Source organism: Miniopterus natalensis, chromosome 10, assembly GCF_054644295.1.
Source record: "Miniopterus natalensis isolate mMinNat1 chromosome 10, mMinNat1.hap1, whole genome shotgun sequence".
In the NCBI taxonomy this organism is placed as follows: Eukaryota; Metazoa; Chordata; class Mammalia; order Chiroptera; family Miniopteridae; genus Miniopterus; species Miniopterus natalensis.
The window spans coordinates 57,912,204-57,934,382 of record NC_142090.1 but is presented as its reverse complement, the minus strand read 5'-3'; the positions used below and the strand labels follow the sequence as shown (position 1 = coordinate 57,934,382).

The following is a 22,179-nucleotide window of genomic DNA, read 5'->3' as shown; positions in this document are numbered from 1 at the left end:
CCTTCGGTGGCTTCCCATCTCATTTCTGAGCAAAATTCATTAAAACAAAACCTTACAAGGCCTGACACAATCCAGGCCCCACAGCATCCTGGGCTTTGTCTCATTCTCGGCTGCTCCATTCCAGCCGCAGGCGCCCTGCTGCTCCCCACGCAGCCACTCCATGGGAGGCTCTTGCCTAGATTAGATGTCTCCTCCTTCACCTCCTTCAGACTTTTACCTAAATACCTCTCACTTTTTCAGCGAGGCCTTCCCTCATCACCCCCACTTAGTTTGTATGTGCATGGACATGAGCACATGTATTTTTTTCTCACAGAAAAGCAGGAAAATGCTGAATTGTACCAGGACAGTTTAATCTGGAAACCAGAATACTGATGGAGAGCTACAGTTTTTGAGAACAGATGTGCCATAAAATCATGCAAATGAAAGCATTCTTTATAGATTTAGAAATCAAGATGTATGAGGCAGAGAAGCCAAACAATTAGGTAGATTGTGTGACAGGGTGACAAGAGAGAATCTGCTGAGAGTTCCAGATCCTAACATCACAGATACCTCAGACCATCACATCAAACTACGCCGCTGGTTAACCCCAGCAGGCCGCAGGCTGAAATGCAACGACTTGGCCATAAGGCTTCCCTTTGTCATTAGCTTATCTGAGTGATTTTAGTAAATCTGTTTTGAATTCTCTCTAAGCATTATTTTCCTCATCAATAAAAACCTGGATAACAGTATTACATGCCTTCTATACTTCAAAGGGCTAAAAGGGACTCTAACAGAACAATATTTATGAGAAAGTGCTTTGTAGCATGTAAAGCAATATAAAAAGTAAATTATGTGATTTTTTTGGTAACACATAAATCACTTTATATGATTTCCAGTGACAGTTTTTTTTCATGTGGAATACAGATTTTTGTTTGACATAATGTTGCACATTAGTTTGGAATATTTCATGAGTTTACAGCACAGAAGAAGAAATAAAATGATTGCTCCAATGAATATCATGATTAGCTATAAGTTTGCTGCTTTTCTTATTATACATAATTATTAAGTGTGTAATGAAAAGTCTTTTACACATACTTTGCTCTCATTTAATTTAAAATAGAACAGAAGAGTTACACCCTTTAGCTAATGGTAATGTATATTTACATAATCATGTTTACTATTAATATTCTTATTTCCACTTATGGAATCTGTTTTAAATTTTTCAGCATGGTGTAAAATAGGGTAATGTGGCACTTACTTGTCTCTGGCAGCAAATAAAAACTAAAAGGCTTAATTTTCTGTTTAAGTAGGAAAAAAAATGTGTTAGCACTTTCACTATTTTCTATATTTCTTCTCCAAGTCTCAAGCCTATGCAGAAAAGAGACAGCTATAACAATATTTAGATCATTATGAAACCAGATGCCTCTTCAAGCTAATCGAGCCCCACCTTGGCTGACCATGCTCCTTCCCATTTAGGAACTGGAGGAAGGTAGTATCCAAATAGCACACGTCACAGAGCCCATGTGTTACAAGACTGAGATGTGAGCAGTCCGGGTAGCACATTTCCCAGTGTGCCCCAACCTTCAGCTTGCAGCTCATTCTATCTACACACTTTGAAAATGGGTAAGAACCTACATTTCAGGTGTTTTAGGAGCTCTTCACAGTACTTAAGGGATATTAACAATGTCCTATTATCCACTAAATCACTTTAGTAATGACCTTCAAAGTCATTTCCTCAAGTATTCTTTCACATCACCAACTTTTCAACACTTACTTCATTATTTTGGCCCTCAGAAGGCTTTTATGTAACCTAATATGTCATTGGTGAGAAGAACAGAAAGCAGCTAGGCTTAGAGTTCTCTTTTACAGCAAAGGAAACAAATATGTTACACAACATGTCAACTATCCTAAATAAGAACCTTTCATTTTGTGGAACTCAAATTATACAAGTACCTCAAAAAACCCTTGAATACTTACTTAATTCTAATCCAAAGAAAAAAATCCAGTAATATGTAATGAATCTTAAATTATTTTACTTTCCCTTCAGGTCTGGGGTTTTATTGGGTATGATGTATTGATTTTTCTTACACCATTTAAGGTACTCATTCCCTTCCCTCAAAAAACAGGTACTATTAATTACGTGAAACTATAATATCAGCTTTTTTAAGAAAGTAACTTTGATATGAAAAATTTTGCAATATGGCAATATCATTAAGTTTAGGAAATTGTAGGTTAAAATGTTTGATACTAATTTTAGGGCTTGCTATATAACATGGTTGTGTGTGTGTGTGTGTGTGTGTGTGTGTGTGTGTGTGTGTGTGAGTGTGAGTGCGTGAGTGTGTGTATGTTTGTGAGATTAAGTAGATGCCAGTGAAATACACAGAACAATACTGTAACTTAAAAGTTTTCTTCATGGAAAGTTAACCATTTCATAATTAAAATAAAATTTTAAATGGCTAGCCTATAAAACTCACTTAAGTTATAAAGCAGTTTAACTGTATTTAAGATTTACAGCACTCTGGGTCTTCACAAATGCAGAAGGTTGTGCAAAGAGTACTGTGGAAGGAAAGAAGAAAGTTTCCTTTCCCTCTCTACCAAAGGCTCAGCCTAAGGAAAGCTGTAAAAATAAACAGGAGGTATAATATTGCAATTAGCCTTCAGAGTAAGATGGGTCTGCATCTATCCTACATGCTACAATACCTGGAGAAGCACTTAATCTCTTTAATCCCTAGGTTTTTCCTTTGTAAAGTGGTGCTATTCATAATTCCATAAGGCTGCTGAGAACACTGAAAGTAATAACTGTAAAGCACGGTGCTCGGCATAAAACTCAGTAAATTTTAGTTGCTGGTCTTTGGTACTGTGGTCATACTTGTCTTTAACGTTCTTTCACTTCCCCTTCTGATCCGTCACCCACTATCCCATGCTCACAGTGCTGTCTTATTTTCTACTCTGTGTCTCTCACCCAGATCTGTGCTAATTCCCAAGGCATTTCATGCTTTGAAATTACAATTGCCTTTCCATTGCTATAAAACATGTGAGAAAAGAGTAGAATTTATTTCTGCTAGATACTGAAAGCAATCCAATTAAACTAATCCATTAAAGTATGTAATAACCTTCATTTTCCTCAAGATATCAGCATATATACAGACAACAAGCAATGAAAGAGTAATGTCCAAAAATAAAAACTTTAGGAAATATTCAGGGAAGTTATTTTTGCACTGGGCAATTCAACCTTCCCTCTCTAACTGGAAAGATTCTTGTAAGATATTTCCACAGCCCAGAGCTGTTCTCTACCAGCTTCCCTCCCAACTCCGATTTCAGAGATTCACTGAAACATGGTACTTAAAATAAACAAAAACCACACAAATGAACTTCAGTTGTAGCAGCAAAAAGTGCTTCACCAGAGGGAGCAAAAGGATAGATAAATAAAAAAGACTGACCAAAAAACGTCAGTCAGAAAGGAGAAAGGCCTGGAAACAATGGGAAAGTAAGAAAATAAGGGAGAGTGAACTGAAGAGGCAAGGATAGGGCAGCCAGGAACCATAAGGGATACAAGCTCGCCTCGTTCTCTAAGAGAACAGGTTCATCTAAGCCTCACCTCCCACAGAGAAGTTAGGGGTGAAATGCTGTCAGGAGAGTACTGCGCAGGGGCACGTCACCATGTGGCTGATTTAAGAGGACCTGGGATGTATCCACAAGAGTTGGAGCCACAGGAAATTTCACTCACACAAAAAGGAATGATTGTTTAAACCTTGGTCTTCATCAGCTAGCAAATATTGCAAAACAGAGAATTTCTTTTTTTTTATATGACAACTTCCACAGGAAAAGCATCAAATGACATCTGACCTATTAGGCACATTTTTAGCCTCACAAATATATTTAATTTTCTTTTAAGATTTAGAGGACATATTTTAACATTATTTTTGTTAGTTTATCACTGTTACCGATTTTAGGGGGTCAAACTGCTTTTCTTCTTTTTAATTTAATTATCCAATTTTGGGAGAGGGAACAAGTATATTTTTGAAGTATCTTTTCCACAAAACATTACAAAAGTCAGACATATACTAAGAAAAAAACTAGATTTAATTGAAATGCTGCAACCAGACATACTGAAAAATATGAAACAAAAATTCCAGTTCTAAACCAGCTGAATACATTATTGATGCCAACATCATCGATTAAACAAAGGAAATGATATTTGCATTAACGTGTGAATCTCCATCCATTCTTGGTAGCATGTAATATATTCAACTGCTCAGCTCTAGCTGTCCTTGTAGCCACATTACCATATTATTCAAATGTATCTATCATTTATATGTAAATAGACAAGATGAATGGCTTCGTCATAAGACAATAATTTTCATATGACAAATAGACACAGGCAGACATTAGCAAGATAAAAATGTTGCAAATATTCATTCTATTATATATATTTAAGGAAAATTGAAAACTATTTCAAATTTTTAAAAAAGCAGTGTGGTAATTACAAATGGGATCTTAATACATTTACAATACCAACAGCTAGTCTTCTCAATAAAAGTCTCCACCAATGTCATTTGTATCTTATAAATTACATGTTCTCAGATCCATCTGTGAAAATTGAGATGCTAATTATCATGGTTACATTTCATGATTCCACAGTTAAATGCTGAAGTGGTGCTACACAAATACCATATGTTTTTCTAAGAGAAACGAAGAAAGATTAATTATGAGTTCAAGTCCAAGTCTTCTAGCAGTAATACGCTCAACACAATAAGATCATTACATTGTATTATGCATATTGGAAGTTTTAATTAATAGCTGAAATACCAAGTGAGGGGAAAAACTATGAAGTCTAAATTGTAGGTATCAGGCTCTGCTCCACCAAAAAAAAAAAAAAAAAAATCTAAATATGGATGCCTTTGAAAAAATAAGTTAAAAATCCCCTCCTGCATCAAAAAAACCCACTTTTATTGTCTGTGAACTTCCTTTGCTGGAATAATCACCATCATGCTGTTTAATACTATTTGATAAACCTAAAAATTATAGTGTATTGTAGTAGCAAATAGGTTATAGATATATATATCTAATGAAAATTCAAATTAATATTTTTAAGGATTTTTCTTTAAGATGTATATCATTCAAAATTATGCAAAATTAAGTCTCATGTATTCAGGTAAAATACTCATTTCAGTATAGCAACCTAAAAATCAAACTCTATGATCATACTATAAGATTTTTACTCATGTCCATCAAAATCTGAATTCTTATTTTACTCACCACATATTCAAACACGAGTGTCAGCGTCTCCTTGGTGTGGATGATATCATGAAGCAACACTATGTTAGCATGCTTTAGTCCTTTCAACAGAGAGGCTGCAAATAAAGTGGACAGAGAGACAATTGATCATGGGTAACAATCAACTGATATCTTTCATTATCATTTTGGGACATTGTCAGATAAAATGTACCTATTTTCCGATTTTCCAAGCCAATAACAATTCAGAATCAAAGGCAGAGGAACTAGGTTTTTGTTTAGATGAAGCTCCACCATACCCCATACCCCCAGTTATTTGTTATTAATCTCTAGTTAGATTCCATCACAGTCAGAGAGTATACTTGGTGTGATATCAACTCCTTTACATTTGTTAAGGTTTGTTTTATGAGCCAGGATCTGGTTTGTCTTGGTATATGTGCTAAATATATGCAATGTACACAGTTGGGCAAAAGTAGGTTTACGGTTGTGAGTATTCGAATCACAGAGCTTATTCTTGTATTATTATTTATTAATTATTGTATTATTTTCCATACAAACAACTGTAAACCTATTTTTGCCCCACCCTATATATTTTGCTGATGTTGGTTAGAGAGCTCTATAAATGACAATTAGATCTTGCCGGTTGGCAGTTTCTATCAATGACTAAGAGAGGAGTGTTGACATCCCCAACTGTAATTTGGAATTTTTCAATTTCTCATTTAAATTCTACCAGTTTTTGCCCGGCCGGGCGTGGCTCAGTGGTTGAGCGTCAACCTAGGATCCAGGCGATCAGGGTTCGATTCCCGGTCAGGGCACAGGCCAGGGTTGCGGGCTCGATCAATGACTCTCTCATCATTGATGTTTCTATCTCTCGCTCTCTCCCTCTCCTTTCCTCTCTCTGAAATCAATAAAGGTATATTTAAAAAATAAAATAAAATAAAAAATCAATTCTACCAGTTTTTGCTTTGTGTATTTTGAAGCTTTGTTGTTTACTATACATACATACATCAAGTACTGCTATGTTTTCTTTGTGAATTGGTCCCTTTATCAAAATATAATGTCTTTGTCCCTGGTAACTTTCTTTACTCTGAAGTCTGTCTGATGTTAATATAGCTACTCCAGCTTGCATTTGATTAGTGTTTACATTGTGTATGTTTTTACATCTTTTTGCTTTAGGTCTACCAATATTGTTACATTTGAAGTGAATTTCTTATAGACAGCATATTGTTCGGTTATGTGTTTTTTTAATCCATTCTGCCAATATCTAACTTTTAACTGATAGTTAAACCATTTAAATTGAATGTAAATGTTAATAAATTGGGTCACCTGTCATTTGGATTTATTTTTTCTTGGACACCATGTGATTTAGTCATTTCTGATTTGATTTTGTTTTTTCTTCTGTATTTCCCAGGACTTCTATTAACTCTAATGTCATTTCATTTTGACTTTTGTTCATTTCTCTTGTAAGAATTTGTATTTCCAGTTTAAGGTGGGTTTTGTTTGTTTCACGTACACAAGTGCCTAAATTAAAACAACTTAGATTATAGTGTTGTATACAATTTAATTTCATGATGATTTTCTAAAAAGCATTTTTATCAGCAGAAACACTGATTTACATTTTCTGATGCTTTACAGCAGTTGCAGCGATGTGGGCCACTTTGTTTGATTACTATTCACTCAATGGCCTGGGCTCTTAGCTTGAGGACCCTTTTCAATCAGTTTCTCCCTCTTCTATGCAGCTTTTATGGATGGTGCTAGTGGGATCAAAGGGGACGGTTTAGTGTGTCTTCTTTCTTGTTTGTATAGGGCCCTTAATTTCTCCCTTTTCTTTCCCTCTCTACTTTCACTGTCATGTCTTTATGAGGGTAGCATCCTTTCTCTATGTAACTGAGTCTCTCCCAGAAGCAATGTTTTTCAATGGCTGCCAGTTTTGGTCCCTCTCACTTTTGATCTCCATTCCTGTAGACAGTTCTGTGAGCTATATGAAGTCCCAGCTTTCTCTTTCTGGAGTGATTTTCTCCACGCTTTGTCTAAGTCTTCCATGTCTCTCTACTTTTTTTACAGTCTCTGAAACCTTTTTGTAAGCCACCCCTGCACCACTCTCTGTAACCACAGGCTTATTGCTGTTTCCTAATGCTCTTGAATTTGTGGATTATGTGTGTTTTATTTGCTCTCTCTGTTGGATTTAGGACATTTGGAGGAGTGTGAGTAAAAATATTCAGAATCAAGCATTGTCCTCCAAATCTCATGCCTTAGATCAAGGCCCAATAAACAATAGCAAATCAATAAATTTACTGAATGCCATTCATTTAAGGTCCCCAGTGGGAAATACATATCTAGGGACCTCCTGACCATGTTGGGCAGGGCTTAGTCTATTCCTTGAATGAGAAAAGGGTCTGCTGTCATCTGGCACAGTGGGAAATACATATCTAGGGACCTCCTGACCATGTTGGGCAGGGCTTAGTCTATTCCTTGAATGAGAAAAGGGTCTGCTGTCATCTGGCACGTCTTCCTCAACTTTGACCTATCTTCCTTTGACTATGAGACCAGTACTAGCTCCAGATCTCAGTCTGATGACAGATGACAATTATTTTCAACACAAGGCCCCTTAATATCTATGCCTCAAAAATCCAGAGAAAACCAACTAACAATATTGGCAATTTCAAGATCTGAGCAAAGAACAGCTGGTTCTGCCTCTTAAATTCCATTCTTTCCCCTACAAGCTTCCTTTCCTGTGATTAAAAACAGGAATGAGACAACTCCTCCCCCTTAATCACTCATTGTGACACTGCTAATCTGAAAAAAAATTGTATTGTTTAAGATTTCAGCTTTTATAAATAACACCACAAAGGGCATAATTGAGCTTTGAAAAATATTTCTTTAGGAATATCTCTCTATTATTATTACAAAAAATGAAGTTTCAGGGTAAAAAGACATGAGCATATTGTAAAACATCACTTATAATTAAATAATAAGTAGATGTGGTCTTATATCTTCTCTGTATAAGAATAAAAGAACCACGAAAGATGAGGAAATATGTAAAAAATACTGAACCATGCAAGTAGCCCATCTTATCAAATAATCAAATCCAAAGCTTATTAAATTAATTTATGAGCATTTTATATATTAAAAGCACAAGTATAATTTAGGAATAAATTCTTCTTCATCCCTCAGTAAGACCAGAAATAAACAGAATTATCTCCTTTACATCAATCACCATTCACGCACAATACTCAAAAACAGAAGCTTCCTCTATCATCATTATTTATTTTACTAATACTGTGTCTTCTATTTTGATTTCTGGCACACAACCTGGAGAGAGAAAAAATGTTCTGCATGTGTTCCGTCATTTATTCAAGTATTTATTCCTAACCTAGACACTGTCATTGGCAGCTCTGGACAAACCTTGAACCCTCGATACTAATAGTGCAAAACCACATCTTTTAAAAGAAATTTATAACACCAAGCACGAACCCTAATGTAAACAATGAACTTTGGACAATAATGATGTGCCAATGCAGGTTCATCAATTGTAACAAACATACCACTCTGGTGAGAGATGCTGACAGTAGGAAAGGCTTGGGTGGGTGGAGTGGGTTGGGCAAGGAGTATATGAGAACTCTCTGTACTTTCCACTCAATTTTGGTGTGAACCTAAAACTGCTTCAAAAATATATTTTTTAAAAATAAAAAGACATACCCATGTTTTAACATACTAAGAAAAAAAGAAAATCTAAATTATTTAATATTTTACTCAAATAAAATGATATTTTAAATATATAATCACCATACAAAAGAGGCTGTACTGGGCTGGGCAGTCCCCAGAGAAGACAGAGAGGTAAAGCATGTAGACTGTTAAGTTTTGGTATGACCTCAAGGCATGTGAGCTCCTGTTCTTACTTATTGTTATTGCTATAAATTTCCGTTGTCTTCCCCAGGCAAATATGTTTCAGGGCAATACACGATATCCCTAATCCCAAGATAAATTTTAATAAACACATAACTGGTCCAAAGAAGGCTATTCGGACTGAAAATTACTTGGTGTGGCTGGTTCAACACTAGAAGACAAGAAATGTGTTCCTTGTGAAGCCAAATCAGAAGCATTGTTGTGTGTGTGTGTGTGTGTGTGTGTGTGTGTGTGTGTGTGTGTGTGTGTGTTTTTCAAGGCCAAGAAGTCTACGTTATCATGGGAAGGTCTTCTCTTTCGCCTAATGTATATCTGCCATGGGACGTTAGTTTTACACACTAAAAACCTTAGAGTTAAAACATCTACAAATTAGTTTTATCTCAGCTTTGTAAGTTAGCATGCATGAGAAAATAATTAAAAAATAACAATTAAATCACAGCACTTGAACTTGGAAGAAAAGTCCACTATATAGGCTTATGATACTTTAGTATTGTTAATTTCAATAATTTATAAACTTCCTTCTTTTACTAATTCAACTGGCCTATCAGCCTTAAATAATTAAAGCTTTATTAAATAGCTAGCTTTCAGATATTAATCTGGAGACCAAACTTCACATTTGCTCACTTTTAAAATAGACATTTAAAATGTTAAATGGCATTTTACAAAGGACTCTTGCCCCTGCACTAATCTTCAGAGGCAAGCTCATCCTCAGAGAGTGATATTTCAGACCACAATAGTATATTTGATAATGATTACCAGGCACCTACTTCACACATAGTCTGTACAGGAACATAAATAAAGTGAAATGAATTAAGGACCAATGAATTGCATGTTGTATAAAAGAACCTGGCTTTGTGAAGCAAGTTTTGGAAATGCATTACACAATATCATTTGTAATCTTGTCCAATTTCATTTTTCAAGTTATCCCTCAGCTTGTCAAATTAACTGATGATCCATCTTTATCAGCAACAACTTCAAAAAGGAACTGAAGCTTATATTTCAATGAGAATCCCATCCCTGAAGGATCCTTTGCTTTGGATTTTTAAAAATTATTTATATTGATTTATTTATTTACTCCCCTCCCCCTTTCTTCTCTCACCACTTGCACATAAATTCTTTCTCATTTCTCAAAGTAATGTCTTCATACCCATCATTTCCTATTGTGTTTCTACTATAGTTTCAGTAGAATCAAATGCCTGCCTTGGGAAAAAATATTTTCTCCTGTCAGTGAATAATACAGAAAAAAGTCATGCCATTTTTTACATGATAGTTTTGACCATTTTTACAAGAAAACTCAAAGCTTCCACATTTAATTCTAGTAAGTTTCAATTATTACAGGTTTTCGATTTCTAAATACATTTATATACACTTTAAAAACACACTATCAGTTAAATTAGTACTGACATCTGTATTTGAAAGCAAGCCCTCTTCCTTTTGAGATTAACATAATGAGTTCACATTTGGAAACGAATAGAGCCACTATTTTCAAAGCTGATGGCAGAAAAATGGCAGAGAAGGGCGGAAAACCGGCTGGGATATCCACCAACATGGGGGGGGTGGAGGGGGTGGCAGACCTGACTAACGTGGAGGCTGCCAAGGCAGCAGCCACTGTCCCCAGTAAGGTGCCAGGTACTGTAATCCATGCTGTCTCCAGGGCTTGCCAAGTCAGCCCAGTGATTAACACCTACCAGTCCCAGCACCAGTATGTCTCCCTGTTCAAGACAAACACTGTCAAAATAATTTTCCATGTAATCCCACTAATACCATAAATATACCACATGTTATTTTCTTATCGTGTATATACAAAACAAATCCTGTAACACTAGCATTCATAATTTCAGCACTCCTGGCTTCCTCACAGATTCTGAGAAAACATATGGCAACGTTTGAAATTCATTTCACCAGTGAGGTTTGAAAAGTTGTAATTGCACATGATGTAAAAGACTTGTAATTAGGGTTGAGGGTGAAAATTCTAACAATAGTTTTGGGGTTGTGATGTTGAAACAACACAAAAACAGAAAAACACTGTTGCTCCTAAAGATAACTGTGCCTCTGACAAAGTCCCAGCAGGATATAAGGACACAGGGAGTCCTTCCTTAGTTTGGTAGCAGGATTCAGATACCCAACCATCAATCATATTGAAACCTACCCCTCCCACTCAGAGAATAAACATCTCCAGTTTCCACTCCAGTTTGGAAGAGATAAATTCTACCTAAACTCCAACCTCATCATGATAACAATACATTTTTAGTTAACAGAAAAATTCAACAGTATTTCATTTTATCAGGTTCGCACTGCCATGGCTATTTTTCAAAGCAATGTTAATAAAGAAAAGACGAACAAAATCTTTCTTTAATATTTCAGATAGTCTTCTTGTCCATTGTTTGACATCCTACTAGGAAAGGGGAGATCACAAATAAACACAATCCATCCTTGTTCACTCCCGCTTTAGCCTCTGGAAAGAAATAGTGCATCCACATTTTCTTCTGTTCAGTGAGGTAGACCAGAGGCACTGCTACCTGACTTCTCTAGGAGACAAAAGTTACTACCCAAGGAGCCAACCATGTCTCAGGCATGTTACAACCACAATAGACATGGATTTTTTCTTCAAGCCCACAGCTAGATAGCTCTAAGGGTGTGAAGTTCACTTTACACTAGAAATAATAAAACTAGATATATAGACAGGGCCTAATCTATTCCTTGAATGAGAAAAGGGCCTGCTGTCACCTGGCAGGTCTTCTTCAAGTGTGATCTATCTTCCCCCTCTACTATGAGACCCGTACTAGCCCCAGGTCTCAGTCTGATGACAGATGACACTCATTTTCAACACAAGGCCCTCTGATATCAACACCTCCAAAAACCCAGAGAAGACCAGCTAACAATACTGGCAAGGAGCAGCTGGTTCTGCCTCTTAAATTCCATTCTTTCCCCATACAAGCTTCCTTTCCTGTGATTAAAAACAAGAATGAGATGACCTCAACCCCACCCCATAATCAGACTCACTATGACATTTGCTCATCTCAAAAAAAAAATAATAATAGATGGTTTAAGATTTCAGTTTTTATAAATAATTCCACAAAGGACATAATTGAGCTTTGAAAAAATATTTCCTATGAATTATCTCCCTATAATGAATTATGAAATTGTATGGAAAAAAGACGTGAACATAATTATGTTACTTGTTAAATAATAAGTGGATTTAATCTTATATCTTTCCAATTCCTTTTCAGAATAAAAGAGCCATGAGAGACAGGAAAACAATACATAAAAACTAATGAACAATTACTTTCAATGAGAAGTTCTATCTCACTTACTTGCCAGTGGATTCTGAGTATTTTCATAAGTAAAATATTCTGAATGGTAAAATCTTACAGGCAAATCACAACAAAAAAAGATTACATGCAGAGAAAAGACAAGATTGCCTGTTTAACTGTGTCTGTGATGAATAAATGGTCTAGAGAGAGACAGGCAGAGATATTTGCATACCCTGAGAACTGACGCACAGCTCCAGGTTAACTTGTGTGTGGCACTGCACGGTGTGCGGCCTACTCAGCTGCATACTAGGATAAATATTGTGGTTCTACTCCCCTTAATGATATGTAACCTTATACACACACACATGCACATACCATAAACTACTAATTGAAAAGTGGAACAATGAGGTTTAAAATGGAATTGTATCTTTGACACCATTTTTGCTTTGTATACTTTATACATACATACATACATACATACAAAGAGTCAACTCTGCTATGGGGAAAAAAGGTCATAGCTAACCCAAAACACAAGCTTAAAACAAATGTGATGTCATATAAACTTAATTTAGCTAAAATCACATGCAGAGTTTAGAGATGTTTTTTGTTCAGCAGCTGTTGTCCAAATGTGGAAAGATAATACAACAGTTGGGAGTACCTTACAAATATCATAAATTGCTTTATAACCATCAGAAAGTCTACTGTTTTGCTTGTTCCTTAGCTGAGCTTTTTAATCCCACTGCATATTCCTCCTGCTCTGCTCCCCTCCTGAGTTCCCCAACGTCACAGAGCTGAAATGAGGTACTGGAAACTACAGCCTCAACCGTTCCCCCTGCCATCCATACCTGTATCTCCACCACTTGACTCCTGGCAAAGAGCAGTCACCTGGGGGCTATTTCCACCTTGCAGCTTCACAGGACCACACAGACTGCGTATTAAATCACTTCAAAGGTCAAATTCCTCTACAGGATAGCTTAACCACTTGAAACTGCCAATACTTGACATTTTTGACCTACTAACAGCAATTTCGCATGGTTCAACCTAAGGTTTACTTGGTTCAAAGCAATTTTAACTTTTTCACAAATGCATTGTTACTTTTTTACCACTGTTAATATTCAAACCAATTAATCTGCCACCAAATGACCAGGAATTGACTCTGCATAGAACACAAAAAAGTTAGGAAAAACCTGTTCATCAAACTATGGTCATTGTTGAAAGGAGGGATACAGAAACAAGTTAGTTTTCTACATGAACCTTTCTATACAATTTGAATTGTTTGTGGTAAAGATATATCCCTTTTAAAATAAAAAGCATCTGGAAAAGTTCTTTATAACAAGCTAATTGGCTAAAGACACTGAAATAATACTACAAAAGGCATACAAATGTTTAACTGAACAATTAATATGCAACCACAACACAACAACAATAATGAATCAGTAAAACTACAGTGTGATTTGTCACTACTAACCCCCACTCCCTGGGGTATGGGTATAAATCCTTGTAGTATAAGGGTCTCTTTTCCTATCCTGGAATACAGCAGGCCCTGTATCAGTCTCTAATTTGCTCTATCACATGTTAATCCAAAAAACCGAAACGATTTCTTATCTAAACAGTTACTTACCGGCATTAAGATTAATTTGCTCAGTGCCAAAGATTCTAATTTTATTGTCTCTGATTACTCCCAGTTAAACTTGTAGATGACCCACCAGCTGCCATTCTGTACTGTAGCTAATCTGGTTCCTATTTGCCACTGGGAAGATCCACACACATGCAGGTAGTATGTGACTGATACACATGTGGTTCTTCTCGAATGTAAAGGTCTTGCTACTAACTTCTGCAGAAACAAATGTTGCTAAGCAACAGGGTTGGGAATAGTAGTGGTTATGCTCCAAGTACTGTCTTTAGGCAGAAAAGAGACAACTCAGGAGCAAAGGGTTTACCAGAAGACTTGACAATCAAAGAGTTGTTTTTTTGTCTGGCTATAAAGACTAGGTTTAGAAGCTATTAGGTGGTTTACTTTATTTGAACTATTTTATACTGTATTATATGTGGGTTCATGTTCAGTCTGTAAGAAAATGACAAACTATGCAATGAAAGAAAAAGATATGTGGTTTGTCACCAAGCTCCTTATGTCTTCTGGTTAAAAAATAAACATTTATATCATAATAGCTATCACTGTTTGGCTATACTTAAATCAACTTCTCCCACATGAAGTATGTGAATAGCTATTATTGTATTCTTTTACAAATATAAAGATAAGTTGAAAGTCAAAAATATTTTCTTTGTCATGGCTGCAAGTCCTAGGGCCTAAGGGCCTGCACATAGGACACTCGGCTTCATAAGATACCAGTCAAGTGGTGGAGCACTGTCAGAATCCTCCAGAAAGCAGGGTAATTTTATAGATTTCCGGACACAGGGGACTCTATCTCCACCCACACCCTTTGTCCAGAAGTAGGTCGTTTATGTCACCATAGCCACAGCCACAGGCCCACAACAAGGTGCTGGTGGGCCTTCAACCACCTACATCAGAGTCAACTGGTGTGCCGCCTCATATCAACGCAAATTCATCAGGTCCTATTCCAAACCTACCAAGTCAAAGCAGATGGGGATGGGGCCAAAAATCACCCAATAGGTATCTATCTAACATCTACTATATGGCAATCACTATTCAATACTTAGGTATCCCAGCCCCACCCTACCCCACCTCCCCCATCCCCCTCCCCATACACACACATACAGAGCCACTGAGATAGATTCCATCTAAAGATATAATATCTTGAGCCAGAAGGCAGAGGAAAATCTTTATTCTGAAAATTTTACGGTATTCTGATGTGTGTGGGTTTTTCCCTGTCCAGTTCAAAAACCCAAAAAAAATGTCAGCTCATAAGGTTTTTCAATATGAATAGAATGTTGATAAGGTCAGGGGTGTATGGCCTTTTCAATCACACAACAATTTCTAAAATCTGTGAAAGAGTACCATTTTATGTAAAAAAATTTGCAATAAGTACATTATCAGATCCAGTGCTTTAAGAAACAGATACAATTAAAAGATCTAGAGACACTATAAACAGATTATTATCACAAAAGGAAGAGCAATGAAAAATATAAAAAATTTTGATGGGGTTAACTCTTACCCTTGAATATCCTCTGCATTGAAATTCCAAACATGCCACTACTTCCTTTGACTGAACTACAAAGTCAAAGCTATAAAATTTACAAACTACTGTATAATTCTGTGGAAAGTGCACAGTCTCAGAACCCTGTTCCTCACAGCATCAGTTAACCTTCAAGCAGTCATGTGATCTTCACCCCAACAACCCTATGACGAAAGAGCCGACCATCCACAGGCCTGGACGAGGCCTTGAAATCCTTCCTGCTGCCTCTAGCAGAGGGGCCCTGGTGGGAAGCCGAGTTCATTTCAGCTCTGAGAGCTCAGCCACTATGGCAGGTCGCTAATACAGAGTCCCACTTAGCTCCCCCAAGCAGTGCTTTCTTCTGCTCAGCTGCTCTTGACACAACATTTGGCCCACTCTAGCCCCACGGAAATATTCAGAAGTTTTACTAGATATTGAATCTAAGACAAGCAATTCAGGATCCAGTCAGAGACCGCCTTCCCATCATGTGCTGGCAGGCCTGGCAAAGCTGTCTCTGACTGCTTTCATTTCTCTCTGTTTCATGAAGGAGGCTTTTCTATATTTGGAAATACACAAAAGCGAGAAAAACAAATATATAAAGAGCAGAGTGACATCTCAAGTGTTCAGTATTCAGAAGCCTATGGTGATAAAAAATAAAGCCATTTATGCAAAGTTACATGGGCCAAATGTTATTTAAAAGTTTGGGGAAAGGCTTTACCCAACCTTGCTAACTCTCTCCTATGCTAGAGAAGCCACTTTGGTACAAAAATAACTTTTAAAATTTTTATTAGAGTCTCATATTGTCTTTTTTGGCCCTGGCCAGGTAGCTCAGTTGGATAGTGTGTCATCCTGACACACCAAGGTTGCAGGTTCAATCCCTGGTCAGGGCACATACAAGAATCAACCCATAAATGCATCAGCGGAACAACAATTCAATGTTTCTCTCTCCTTTCTTCTCTCTCTATAAAATCAACAAAATAAAATAAAAACCCATTGTCATATCTTTTTAAGAGTCTCTAGTACTCAGAAACTGGCAACAACTTAAGAGCGCTAGGTTTCATGAAATGTATTATAGAAATGCTTCTGATAAAACATTTATCTATTATGGTAACTATATGAGTAAAGTAAAAAGTCAGTTGCACATTATATATTTTATGTTTCTAAATTAGCAAGGTAACTTCAGATTGTCGTGATAGTTAAAACACAAACAAAAAACAGCCATTCAAGGAAAGGACACAGGGGAAGGAAGAGGTTTCTCTAGTATGGTCTCAAATTTTCTAGAAATTTTGCACCTCTATCTCCACCACTGCCAACCAGGAGAATTGGATGAAGGGATAATTCGATCACACATTCATGTAGCTAGGAAACTGTCTGACTCCTGACACTTTGAGCTTAAAATGTTGTGACAATGGAAGGGCTTTTCTTAGTGTCTCTGTCCCTATGCTTGTGACTGGTGCTGACAGAGGCTCCTGCTCAGACAACCTGCTTTTCCATACAGAAGGCATCCCCTGAGAACTGTGATGAACAGCCACCCGTTACTGGCATTAGCATCGTTTTCTCAAACGTATTCCACCCCTATTGGCCCACATTTCCTTTTCTAATAACATTTCATCTTGTTTCATATACATTCACACACACACACACACACACACACACCACTATATGTAAAATGTGAATGCACTGAATACATCTGTGATCTTACAGGGTGACTGACTCATCACGCATGTGTGAAACCATCCTCGCAGAATTGTAAACCTGAGCGTCACCATCAAGAGCATCTAATCCAAACCTTCATTTGACAACTGGGAAAATAAAATATACAGAAAGCTGGCCACCGGTCTCAAGCCCTGACTTCCTGACTTCCTGACTCCTAATACAGTGCTGAAGGGGGGGAAAACCTGAAGCTAAAACGACTAGAAGGACACCAGATATATCTCAGATATATCTGTGCAACTGTTCACTTGCAGCATCACCATCTGGACTAAAGTGGTTTAAAGAGACAGTAATAAGTAAAGAAGAGCGCTAAAGAGGAATTTGCTGTTCAGATTGGGGGTTTTTAAATTGCCTTTACCTGATCAAGTCACTTCTCTTTTTACACCCCTTCAAGGGCTGCTTAACAGGACTCACAAGGACCTGCACAATAGGACTCCTGGTGACAGGGGGTCAGCTCCTCTGGCCCCCTGTCCCACTCTGAACTCCAGCCACATGGTGCTCCTTGCAGATTTCCAATTCGCTGTGTCCCCTCAGACCTCTGGGATGTTGTCTCTTCTGTTCCTTCTCCCATAGCCTCTGAGCCTCCCGCATCCTGGCCATCTCTTCAGATCTTCAATTAGCATTCATTTCCTCTGGACCCCTCTGCTGACCCCCAAGGCTCGAGGTAGGAGCATTTGCTCTCAGTCCCTCAGCACCATCAGTTTTCCTGAGTTATAATTACCTGATGACCTATTTCCACCTCTCTGTATCCCCACCTGCTCATTATTTGCTCTCACTCCCACTGTGCTCATTGCACTCAGTTCGGTGCTAAGTTTACGAAGACGCCTATTAAGTGAAGGTTGCACAGTGCATGTGCAAATGAGAAAAATAAAATCCTTAAATGATCTTCCACAAACTGCCGCAAGCAGCACAGCCCCCAGCATTGCACTGTGCTGCAGACCCGTTACCTTGTGGCACCGTGTCTAGTTCAGCCTAGATATGGTGATCAAAATAAATCACTCTCGTTTCTGTAATAACTGACAAACACACGGAGCCTATATAGTTCACTCAATTTTAAAAGAAGCGAAGAAACCTCCTATAGGGTATCACGAGCAGCTCTCCTTTCACAGGCAGGTGAAATGGTGCACACTAAAGTTGTAACAAAAAAGGCACTATTTAATTTCCACTCACATTTCAGATTATGGCAAGATGGTAAAATATTTGTTTGAAACTGTAATTTATTTCTAAAAGCTCTTGTTAGAAATGAAAATTACATCCTAACTATTTACCCAGCATGAGATAAGCACATAAATAAGGCAGCATCAGCGAGAGAAGGAAGAGGTGTCTAAACCATACGTAGGCTTACAGCAGAGTTCGATCCAACCCACAGACCTGAGGTGCTTGGCCTGTGCAATGTTTTAGAAATGTAGTGAGTATTTAAAAACTGGAGGATTCCATGCAACATGCACAACTTTGGCTTTTCCACATCTGTCCAGATCACAGTCCTCACCTACCCTGCATGGGGAACTAGGCGAGTGCTGTGTCTGTATCTTTTCCCCCTTTCCTGCTACCTCAGCAAACAGATGTCTTCTTCCCAGGTTAGCACCTGAGGTCCCGCTCAGTTTGATGGATCCAGAGCTGTAAAGGGAGACGGCCTCCTGCAAACATCCCTGGCGCTTGTGTGCAGAATGCTCAGCAACAGCATGGACGGTGGCACCTCAGAGAACTGCCTTACCCAGACCCCCACCTTAAGCAAAATGCCTGCACCTGGTAGGTGAGAAGCACACAGGTAACTTTACTACCACAGGTCTGTGTACGTGCTGAGAGAGGGTAACATGTGAACAACTAAAATACTAAGGCAATGAAGGGGAAGGAGAGAGAACTGCAACTGGAGCAGAGGCACCTATGCGTGTGCTCTAAGGAGGTAGAACAGTCTAAGCTCAAGGAACACGGTTGGGGGAAATAACAAGAGTCATAAAGGGCAGGAGGCCTTATATACCTTTAGTTAAAAAATAAGCTATAAAATAAAATGTCTGAAGGAGAGTAATGAGGACAATGTTTGAGACAAAGGTTTGCATGTCCATTTCTCAGGTTCTTATGGAGCTTAATTATTTTTGGATACAAAAAAGAAAGGGGGTTAAACAGGACCTGAACTTCTAGAAGATTCACCCAGCAGGAACAGACAGAATGGACTGTCTTCAGCAAAGAAGTTCTTTCACATACAAGTCACCCCCTGAATGTACTATTCTAGTGACAACTTGACAGGACAGCTGTTAATGGACAGAAACCAGGTCACTGCCATCCTAGCTCAGTGACATAACAGTGTCACCAAAGGGGGGAAAAAAATTCTCATTTTATTTTTTCAGAAATATTCACATAGGTATAATAATAACGGAAATGAAAATGCACATGTCTAATAAAAGGTTAGCATTGAGTGGTGCCCGTTACTTGTCATGTAAATAATATAATTTACTACAAGTCTTATGAGATGATCTGTGGGGAATGCATTCAAACCAATGGCACCAGAAAAGAGGGCTAGCAAAAGCAACCTCCACTTGTATGCATGCTCTACATCTGAAAATTGACATTTTATTTCCTGCAAGTTTTAAATTTCCACTTCATTTTGAAGGAAAAAAAAAAAAGGATTACAAAAGGAATTCAAGTAAGGAACTTACTCAATTTTGTGGTGGAAATTTCCCCCCTGAAAATGTTTCCACTTAATGACTTTACTTATACTTATTTAATTTTTTAAATTTTTTTTTTTATTTTCCAGTTACAGTTGACATACCATATCACATTAATTTCAGGTATACAACCTAGTGACTAGACATTTATCTAACTTATGAAGTGATCAGCCCAATAAGTCTAGTAGCCATCTAACTCCATCCATAGTTATTACAAGGTTATTGACTACACTTCCTATGTTGTACTTTCCCATATTGACTGTGTTTATAACTGGCAATTTGCACATCATAATCCCTTCACCTCACTTAATGATTTTAAAAGATGAAGAGTAAAATGAAACCTTTAAAATAAGTGGAATAAAAACACTCATATCCATAAGTGATCAACCAGATTTACATAATATAATTTCTATCATTTAAATACCTTCAAAATTTAGAATGTGTCGTTTTAAAGCTCAAAGATACATGTCATGCAACACTTTCTTATAAAATGTTAAGAGAACTCATTCATTCATGCAATAAAAGTTTACTGAGTAGATACTATGTGTGAGGCACTGGAGACACATACGTGAACAAAAGACACATAGAGCAAAATATCCTGCCCTCGTGGTGCTTATCTTCTACTGGGGAATGACAAAGAAAAAATAAACAGAAAGAAGAAAAAGGTACAAAGTATGTAGTTTGTTAGAGTGTAGTAAACAAAGGGAGAAACATAAAAGACTTCCGTGCTTGGGTTTTCTCTCTCTTTCCCTGCTGGACATGACCGGGAGCATTCCAACGGCCACCGTGTGACAGGGAGCTGCACAGAGATGGGGAGGGGAGGGGGGAGTGTCACACAGCATCTGGAGCCCCACCTCTCCTCCAGACTTTTAATCGTGTGAGATAATACATTTCCTTTTCATTTAAAACGGGGGTGAACATCGTGTGCAGCTTGCAGCCCAAACATTCTGATACATAAATGGCACTGGGATTTTCTTGTCCATCATTTGTTGACTTTAGAGACGGTTAAGATCACATGAACAAAAATCTGGAGCTTAGACATGAAACATTTATTTCTACCATCTTTTTTTAATATGTGTGCAAATAAAACATAAGCTAGAAAACAGAGAATTTTCTATCAAGAATTTCTGAGAAGTTAACTTAAGCTTTGTCCTTCATTGTAGATTAAAACTTGAGATCCTGGAAAGTTAAACCCCACTGGCCAGCGTCAGGGTTTATTTATTAGCAGATTTCAAACTCACCCTTCCTAACTGCCAAACATCACTACACTTCCACAGGCAGACTCTCCCCAGGCTCCAATATTAACCGCCTATGCAATTAGCAATGAAAGTGCTTTTCTAATTTTCCAATATCTTCTGGCTGAACTTGCACAGGCTTTTTTGGTCTGTTGCTCTATTAATATGCCTGTTGCAAAGTCAAGGTACAATGAGGGGGGAAAAAACTTATTTTTTTTTTAAATCTATTACCTTTTAAACTACAACATCAAAATTAAAACTTGGTAGTTCTGTGACAATAGGTTGAAAACTCTTACCATTTCCTTAGCAAAATTTTCAGAATGCTCTATCAATAGAAGATTGGGGCTGAGATACAGTTCAGTAAAAACTAAACTATCCTATACACGACATAGTAAAAAACTTCATTACCTGAGGCAGAAATAATGTAAGAGCGATCCAGATTAATTCCTGGCCACTGAATCTCCCTATACAAGGATTTTCCTACCTCTCATCAGAAAGTGAATTTTGGCTTCCAGGCCAGAAAGTTCTCAAAAGACTGGTCCTGGCTCTCTCAAGCACAGGGGAAGTTTCTTCATTTTCAGGGAATGGGGCTCCTACTTCAGGTGGCCTTGCCACAGGTCTGTGTCCAAAAGTATCCCCTGCCACCATCCTAGCACTAAGGGGACCAGAGCCACAGTGGCTTTCACATCCAGGATGCTTTTCATTCAAGAAAATGATCAGGTAGGTTATTTTTCCTAACAAACATTACTCTGAAAATTCAGAGCTGTACAAATGTCTCCCATATATACAAGGTCAACCTACTGAGACAGAGATTGTCAATTCCCAGTGGCTTAAGAATATCACCACTGATTAACCCTAATGAAATGAAATAATCAAGTCACTAATCAATTTTCTGATAAAATTGCAAAATTAATCTAAAAGTATCAAGATAAATCATTACTTTCAAATTTGAAGCTCGTACCTCACTGTGTGTGACAAGTATAGATGACTTACATTAAACTATAAGCATGTACTTTTTGAAGGGAAAGAAAGGGCTGGAGCTAATGACTAGAAAGCCAAA

At 37.6% G+C, this 22,179-nt stretch overlaps 1 protein-coding gene across 1 annotated transcript in view; it reads right to left on the bottom strand.

Annotated features, from left to right (window-relative positions):
* The window catches only part of CDK14 (cyclin dependent kinase 14), a 496,763-nt gene that overhangs the window by 275,817 nt on the left and 198,767 nt on the right, over positions 1-22,179 (bottom strand). Inside the window, exon 6 of the mRNA XM_087821147.1 lies at positions 5,239-5,333. Coding sequence (XP_087677273.1) covers positions 5,239-5,333 — 95 coding nt within the window. The remainder of the gene's footprint in view (positions 1-5,238; positions 5,334-22,179) is intronic.